This window comes from Melospiza melodia, chromosome 29, assembly GCF_035770615.1.
Source record: "Melospiza melodia melodia isolate bMelMel2 chromosome 29, bMelMel2.pri, whole genome shotgun sequence".
NCBI classification, from domain to species: Eukaryota; Metazoa; Chordata; class Aves; order Passeriformes; family Passerellidae; genus Melospiza; species Melospiza melodia.
In genome coordinates, this window is record NC_086222.1 from 5,934,819 (window position 1) to 5,943,661 (window position 8,843).

The window sequence follows — 8,843 nt, forward strand, 5'->3', positions numbered from 1 at the left end:
GCACTCCGCCCGCCCCAGGATGGCTGAGATGTTTGTGTTCACCGCCACCTTCTCCCCCCGGCATTTCCCGGCCCCCGCATCCGGCTATTGTCCCCCCCCATCCGGAGCCGGATCCAGCCCCGGTGCGGGCGGGAGGAACCGGGACTTCGGGAGGAAACGGGGAGGCTGAGGCTGGCCAGGGCCGGCATGGCGGGCGGCTGGGAGACGGCGCTGGGCCTGGGGCTCTGCCTCGCCGCCCTGCACCGCGGAGGTGAGTGCGGCCCATGGGGCCAAACTCCACTCAACCCTGCCCCACCCCGGGTCTCAGACCATGCCCACCTGGGGCACCTATTGGCATTCCCCCACCTCCTTGTCACCCGACAGGCTGCCGCCTCCCCAGCGTGGCCACGGCACCCCAAACTCCAGCTGGTAAGGACGCCTGGTGGGTGGGAGATGCTGGTGGGGAGACACCAGAAAATCCTGTTCCCCCCACCCACAATGTGCCCTCCCGCCGCAGTGCTGCGGGACAATTTCCGCCTGCAGCCGGGCGATTTGGTGACCACAGCGGGACAAGCATTGGAGCTGGATTGTGTTCCCCCCTTGGGGTACCCCGAGCCCTACATTACCTGGAAGAAGGATGGGGTGACCCTGGACTTGGTAGGTGGCAGGTACACGGTCACCAAGGGGAAGTTACAGGTGGCGTCGGCGCAACGGAGCGACTCCGGTCTCTACATCTGCGTGGCGGCCAACGCGGCAGGCAGGAGGGAGAGCCGGGGCGCCCGCGTCTCTGTGCTGGGTAAGCCAAGGGTCCCCCACAGCTGGTGGGCACCTCACAGCCGCCATGGTGCCATGTCCTTGATGTCCCCCCGCAGAGAAGCCGAGCATCGTGCGGCACCCGAGCGATGCCATGGCGGTGCCTGGCAGCACCGTGGAGCTGGGCTGCAGCGCCCGCGGTGACCCAGCGCCACAGGTGCAGTGGCACAAGGAGCACGGAGACCTGCCCTGGGGCAGGTAGGTGGTGGCAGGGGGGAGAGGTCCCATCCCTGGCGTGGGGATGAGGCTGATGCTGAGCTGGTGACCCTTAGGCACGAGGTGGACCGGGAGCACACGCTGCGCCTCTATGCCGTGACGGCCGCCGACGCCGGCGCGTACGTGTGCACAGCGCAGAGCCAGCTGGGCACCGCCGCCGCCACCACCGTCCTGCACGTGCAGGGTCAGTGCTGGCACCTCCGCCACCACAGGCACCAGGGACATCTTGGGGTCTATGCAAGGGGATCCATCTGACAGGATCCATCTAATGGGGTTCATCCATGGGCAGTCTGTCCATGCGGGTCCATCCAAGGCCATCCATCATCCATCATCCATCAGCCATCATCCATCATTCATCAAATAAAGTCCATCCAGCTGAGTCATTTGAGGGGATCCATCAAAAGGAGAACTTCCACAGGTATGTCCATCCAAACACATCCATCCAACAGGATCCATCCATGTAAGGGGATCCATCTAAGGAAATGCACTGAGGTGGGAGTCCATCCGAGGGGATTCATTCAAGATCACCCACTTTAAGGCGATCCAGCCAACCTGGTTCCTCCAAGGGGATCCATTTAAAGGGATCTATGGAAGATGGAAGTACATTGAAGGGGGATAGAACAAGAAATATCCATCCAAAGGGACATCATGGAGGGGTGAATCATGGGATCCCATCCCATGTCCCCAGGGGCAGCACATCAAAGGGGACCCTTCCAAGAGGGGTCAATTGAAGGCAAACCAATGAAAGGGTGTCTGTCCAAAAGAGTCAGTCCATCCAGGTAGACGTCAGGATCTCCATGTGCAGGTATCTCAGGGGGTGTCTGGGCAGGTGCTTTGGTCTTGCCTGGTGCTGGATTCACCTTGTTCTGCCCCACAGACCGTCTGGCCACAGGCCAGCAGGACTCTGCCCCGCGGGAGCTGCTGGCCGTGCGGCTGCACCTGGACAACAGCACCGCCCTGCCCAGTGCTGCCGTGCAGCTCCGCTGGCAGGTTCGTGTGATGCCACTCTCGGGGGAGAGGGGACGGGACACATCCCCGTGTCCCACCTTAACTCGGGATCCTTCCCTTCTCCTCCAGATGCTGATGCCGGTGCCCGTGCCCGTGGGCTACGTGGTGCTGTACCGCAGCCTGTTCCCGGTCGCCACCTCCTGGGTCCAGCACGATGCGGGCAGGGAGCTCAGCACAACCATCCCCGCGCTCCGCAGGGGCTACAAGTACGAGTTCAAGGTCCGACCCTACACCGGAGGGACCCAGGGCTCAGACAGCAACAGCAGGCACCTCTGGATACCCGAGGAAGGTGTGTTGTGCATCCCCCGGGATGCCTGGGTGGTGGTGGGGAGGTTTGATGGGGGTCCCAGGGGTCTCAGCATCCCTGTCCCGGCAGTGCCAAGTGCAGCGCCCCAGCGTGTCACCGTCAGCCAGGCTGAGGCAGGGAATGGCACCGTGGTGGTGAGCTGGGAGCCGCCTCCTCCTGAAGCGCACAACGGCGTCATCCGGGGCTACCAGGTATGGGGCAAGGGGCAAAGGGGCAGGGCGGGGGTCTTCTGGGCAGGGAGGGTCAGTCCAAGGGGATCCATCCAAAAAGGGAGCCTGGCAAAGGTGGGGGTCTGTCCAAGGGGAGGAACCATCCAAGGAGTCTGTCCAGGAGGGGGTTCATCCAAAAGGGCCAGCCAGGGTGGAGGTCCCTCCCAGGGCATGTCTAGAGGCATCCAAGGGAGTTCATGCAAAGGAGTCCAACCAAGGGGATTCAGCCAAGGGAGTCCATCCAAAGGGGAGTCCATCAATGGGGGTCCACCCAAGAAGTTTTCACCCAAGGGGGTCCATCCAAAGGGGGGTCCATCAATGGGGATCCACCCAAGAAGTTTTCACCCAAGGGGGTCCATCCAAAGGGGGGTCCATCAATGGGGATCCACCCAAGAAGTTTTCACCCAAGGGGGTCCATCCTAGGGGCATACAAGGGAGCCCATCCAAAGGGGTCCTTCAAGGGGAGTCCATCAAGAAGATTCATCTTAGGGGACCCATCCAAGTGAATCTGTCCATGGGGGATCCATCAGTGGGAGTCTGTCAAGGGATGTTCATCTGAAGGAATCTGTCCAAGGAGGTCCATCAAGGCTAATCACCTAAGGGATACATCTTCTTGGTGCCTGCCAGGTCTGGTCAATGGGTGAGGGCTGGCAGCATCCCACCAACAGGACAGTGGACGGAGCCACCCGGCGCCTGGAAGCCCTCCTGCCACACCCCGGGGCCGAGTTCTGTGTCCAGGTGGCCGCTTTCAACAGCGCAGGGCTGGGGGTCCCCAGCAATGCCACCTGCGGAGTCCTGGGTAGGAGATGGACAGCAGGGCGGGGTGTGGGTGGGGGTCAGGGTGGTGACATGAAGTGACACTGCTGGGACCTTGCAGGGCTGGCAGCAGGGAGCAGCAGGGTGGTGCAGGCGCTGCGGCAGCCTGCTGTCATCGCAGCCGCTGGTTCCATGCTCTGGTTGGCCTTACTCGCCCTCCTCCTCCTCCTGTGCCAGCGCCGCGCCAGCCAGGACGCTGCAGCTCGCCACAGGTGAGAGGCCATGGGCTGGGGGACACGGCACATCCCTGGTGTGGGGGGGATGGATGCACTGACAGCACCTCTCGCCCTGCAGGCTGGTGGCTGGTGACTCTCCGTGGCTTGGTGGCCCCTGGAAACCCAGCTGTGCCCCCCGAAACCTCAGCAGCAGCAGCAGCCTCAGCAGCCGGCTCCTGGGCAGTGATGGCAGGGATCCCCACCCCTCCAGTGAGCCCCGTGGGGACTGGTGACCCCCAGCCACTGCCATGGGACCCCCACCCCTCCAGTGAGCCCCCAGAGACTGGTGACCCCCAGCCACTGCCATGGGACCCCCACCCCTGCAGTGAACAATAGGGTTGGGACCCCCAGCTAGTGCCACAGAGCCCCCACTCTCTGCCATGAACCCCCTCCAGTACTATGGGACCCCCATGTGATGCCATTGGATTCCCACCCGGTTCCATGGAGCAGGACCCCCAGCCCAGGCTAGGACCCCACAGAGTGCCATGGGACCAGCAAAGTGTACCCAAGACCCCCACCCTATGCTGGGGACCCCCAGTGCCATGGGGTCCCCATTGGTGTTCCCCATTGTCTGTCTGCAGGCAGTGAGGACACACAGACCAGGGACAGAGGGGACAGGGCACACATGGCCTCGTGGGTGCCCTGACCTCTCTTACTCTTCCAGCCCTCTCCTTGGAGCCGTCGAGCCTCGGTCCCCCCACGCCCCCCATCCACAGCAGCCTCCATGGGGGACACCCACCCCCCCTCGGGGACATGGGGTGCTGTGCTGGGGGGCACCCTGGGGTGCATTCCTCGCCCAGCACCCCAAACCCAGCGCCCTGGGAGCGTGTCCGCAAGAGAGGTGGGTGTGGGGGACATGGGGGGACACGGGGGACACCAGGGCGATGGCCCACGGCCAATGTCCCTCACTCCCCCTGCAGAGCTGCACCAGGTGCACAGCACCCCGCTGCTCGTGCCTGGCCCCAGCCACGTCCCTGTCCCTGGGACTGGAGGCGAGTGGGGCACAGATTTGGGGCTGGCAGCCAGGCAGCCTCAGCAGAGGGGGCACAAGGGTGGCACTGCCACTGCCAGGATGGACAGCAGGGACCCACGGCCACCGGCCTTCAGCTCTCCAAAGCCACACCGGGGCAGCACCCCGCTGGCCTCGGGTGTAACCACGTCACCGGTGACGCCCCCGAGACCACCCCACGCCTGGCACCCACCGGTGACACGGTGAGTCTGGGTGTCCCCATCCAGGTGAGAACCCTGCAGCCCAGCCCTTCGCTGCAAACTCCAGCATGTCCCTTGCACCTGCAGGTCCCCGACCTTCGTGTGCCCCAGGGACACGTCTCTGGTCACCAGGCATCCCGAGGACATGTCCCCAGTCACTGGGATCTCCAGGGACAGGTCCCCAGTCACAGACAGCCCCAGGGGTGTGTCACCGGCCACCAGGAACCCTAGGGACATGTCCTTGGTCACTGAGCAGCCCAAGGACATGTTCCTGGACAGCAGGCAGCCTAAGGATGTGTCCTCAGCCACCAGGACCCCCAGGAACATGTCACCAGCCACCAGGCACCACAAGGATCCACCACCAGCAACCAAGCACCAGAGGGACACAGTCTTGGCCACCAGGCACCCTGAGGACACCTCCCTGGTCACCAGGTGCCCCAGAGACCCATTACCAGTAGCCAGGTGCCAGAGGGACATCTCAGTGTCCACCAGGCTCCCCAAGGACATGTCCCCAGCCAGCAGGCACCCAAAGGACACATCCCCAGGCACGAGGCTCCCCAAGGAGATGTCACCAGGCACAAAGCACTGCAGGGACAAGTTCCTGGCCTCCAGGTATGCCAAGGACATGTCCCCAGCCAACAAGTACCCCAGGGAGCCATCGCTGGTGACCATGCACACAAGGGACATGTCCCTGTGCAGCAGGTCCCCTGAACACATGTCACCAGCCTTGAGGCATCCCAAGGACACATTGCCAGCCACTGGGCACCCCAGGGACACATCCCCACTCAGCAGACACCTTGAGGAGACGTCCCCAGTCCCCGAGCACCACAGGGACAAGTTCTTGGACACCAGGTACTCTGAGGACATGTCTCAGGCCACCGGGAACCCATCACTGGTGACCATGCACACAAGGGACATGTCCCTGTGCAGCAGGTACCCTGAAAGCATGTCACCAGCCTTGAGGCACCCCAGGGACACATCTCCAGCCACCAGGCACTCCAGGGACTCATCTCCAGCCACCAGGCATGCCAGGGACACATCTCCGGCCATCAGGCGTCCTGAAGAGGTGTCTCCAGTCACTGGTCACCAGAAGGACATGTTCTTGGACACCAGGTATCCCAAGGACATGTCCCCGGCCACCAGCCACACCTGGGACATGTCACTGGAGGCCAGGCACTCAAGGGACATGTTCCTGGCTACCAGGTATTCCAAGGACATGTCCCTGGCCAGCGGGCGCCTCTCGCCAGCATTCAGCGACGGGGTCCTCACACAACAGCAGGTGGCTGAGGTGCTGGAGATGGACCAGGACACCACCTGCTGCAGGTATTCCCCATCCCCTGGGACACTCCCATGATTGCAGCATCCCGTGGTGCCAGCAGTACCCCCCCCGTGTTCCCCACAGACCCCCAGCACCGACCACACCACGCTCCTTCTCACCACCGCACACCTACGGCTACATCTACGGGCCACCGGCCTCTGAGCTGGGCGAGGAGGAGGAAGAGGAGGAGGAGGAAGAGGAGGAGGAGGAAGAGCACACAGCAACAGGGGGCTCGCCAGGAGGGTCGCTGCTGAACGACTGGGGGTCTGTGTCAGAGGACAACTTTGCCAGCACCCGCTGCAGCCTGGTGAGCTCCTGCGACGGCTCCTTCCTGCTGGACGCCAGCTTTGCCCGGGCACTGGCCGTGGCTGTCGACGGCCTCTGCTACAGCCTGGAGGACACTGATGGGGCCTGCAGGGGTGAGTGAAGGGCCCTGGCCCCCCTCTCTGACCCTGAGCATTGTCACCTTCTCAAGTGTGCAAACCCAGGGCGCCGCAGGGAACATTTCTGTGTCTGCTCTGGGGGGCCCTGACCCCCAGGGGAGCGCTGACGTGCACCCTCATTCATGGAGAGTCAAAATCAGTGACCCTCCATGGAGAACTTTCTCCTCATTCATGGAGAAAGTTTCCCAGACTTCAAGATAGACTGGAATCCACAAAAGTGTGCAATAGACTATAGAGAGTAGTGTAGGTGGATACTTGGTGAGAAATTGAGGTTTTGGGATTTTTAGTATGTTGTGGATGGAAGGAAGATGGAGGGCACAGGGTTTGTCCTGGGTTTCTTCTTCTTCCTTCTTCTTCCTTCTTCTTCTTGGGTTTGGGTGGCATTTTGTAATTGGGCAGAAAAGTCCCCATTGTGGGCTTTGAGGGATCAGTTATTGGGTTAAATTGAAAATAATCCAGGTGTCAGTTCTTAATTGGATAGTTTAGTCTTAAAAGACCTTGGAACAAGAGATTGTTGGCCATTTTGTGCCTTCTGATGAAAGGCTGCCAAACTCACAGTAGTGAGACTGTTTCACTGATAAGAAATAATAAACACCTGAGTCCAAACATGAACTACTGTCCCAAGTGCCTTCAATCCAGACCCAGAGAAACCCACAACAGGAACCCCCACACTCAATGAAGATGGTTCCATTGGGACACCACGGTGATGCCACCATCTCTTGCCTTCTTCCCTGCAGGTCCCTCACCACCACCATCGCCCTTGGAGCAGGTCTTCCCACCCGGAGTCCACTCTGCCACCTGGGACTGGTGGAAAGTGCTGGAGGTGCCACAGAGAGCCAGGACAGAGGCAGCCATGAACAGCAGCTCACAGAACGGTGTGCAGTGCCCCAGTGCCAGGGTGGTGGGCGCTGGGGGTGGTGAGGTGTTACAGGGTGTTGGAAAATGTGTCCTTTGCTTTCCAGGTTGCCAAGGGACAGGGATTGGCAGCCCCTGGGCCAGGGAAGGTGGTGAGCTGCAGACAGGAGGGACAGGAGCGTGGCAGTCCCCAGGGCGCAGGACACAGCCAGGCCAGAGCCCTTGGCTCAGCTAAAATCCAGCTTTATTGGGCAGCTCCCCAAACAGGGGCTCTTTACTAGGAAAAGCCACCCACAAAGGGTGGGTGGCACCTAGGTGGGTGGGTGTCCCTCCTTATTCAGCGTTCTTGTCCTTCCCAAGCGTCCTCCTTCTTCCACAGTGCCCCCATCCCTCCTCAGCATCCCCACCCCTTCCCAAATTCCTCATTTCTCCCCAGCACCCTCATCTTCCCCAAGAGTCTGCATCCCTCTAAGTGTCCTTGTCCTCCCTCAGTGTCCTGCTCCTTCACCAGCATCCTCATCCCCCCTAACTATCCTTCTCCAGCCCAAGCACTGTTGTCCACCCTGTGTCCTTGTCTTTCCCTAGGGTTGTTGACCCCCTGACCATCCCCATTCCCACTGACAATTCCCATTCCTTCCAACTGTCCTTGTGATCTCTGATAGTTCATGTCCCTCCTCAGCATTCTTGTCCCACGTTTTCTATCCTTGTCTCTCCCAAATGTTCTCATCCTTCCCAAGCCACCTGAGTGTCCATGTGCTCCCTCTAAATGTCCTTGTCCCTCCTAATCATCTTCATTTCCAGCCTTCTCAGCCCTCCTGGGTGTCCTCATCCTTCATCAGTCGTTTTGTCCCTCATGCCAAGTGTCCCCACTGTCCTCATCCCCCTTCAGCCTTACTACTGTCCTTGTCCCTCCCAAGCAATCTTGTTTTTTCTCCAGCAGTCCTCAAGCCCCTAGAAATCCTTGTCCTTCCTCCATTGTCCTCTTCCCTTCAGGCCTCCTCGTCCCCCAGCCTTCCTTGTCCCTCACCAGCACCCTCATTCACCTGCTGTGTTGTTGTCCCCCCATGTAATCTTGTCCCCCACCGACTGTCCCCTTCCCTTTCAATCACCTCATCCCTCTCAGGCGTCCTTGTCCTTTCCCATCATCCTTGTTCCTCCCAGCTGTCCTTGTCTCCAGGATCTTTGCTCTGCTTAAGCATCTTCTTCATCCCTCCCCATTGCCCTCATCGCTCTTCTGCTCATCTGTCCCAGCTGTTTCTGTCCCCAGGGTTCATGTCCTTCCTTGTCCCTCCCCAGGGTGCTCATTCCTTGTGAATTCCTTGCCCCACCCCAAGAATCCCCGTTCCCCCTCACTCTGACGCCCACTGGCCACGACCTCTGTACAACCCTATTTCCGCGGAGCCATCACAAATTAAAGAACATCCCTCCGTGTCCCGTGCCCCATCCCCGTGTCCC

At 60.8% G+C, this 8,843-nt stretch overlaps 1 protein-coding gene across 1 annotated transcript; it reads left to right on the plus strand.

The window, feature by feature from the left end:
* The first annotated feature begins 19 nt into the window (after positions 1-19).
* ROBO4 (roundabout guidance receptor 4) lies at positions 20-8,831 on the plus strand. The gene is given in 22 exon segments (XM_063178599.1): positions 20-57; positions 59-121; positions 123-250; positions 364-408; positions 497-775; positions 852-990; positions 1,065-1,192; positions 1,886-1,998; positions 2,086-2,305; positions 2,393-2,514; positions 3,160-3,331; positions 3,410-3,560; positions 3,643-3,773; positions 4,228-4,404; positions 4,484-4,775; positions 4,860-5,384; positions 5,472-5,624; positions 5,703-5,885; positions 5,976-6,095; positions 6,175-6,509; positions 7,271-7,408; positions 7,496-8,831. Coding segments are annotated over 22 exon segments (3,780 nt in total). The 3' UTR covers positions 7,624-8,831.
* Positions 8,832-8,843: the final 12 nt, after the last annotated feature.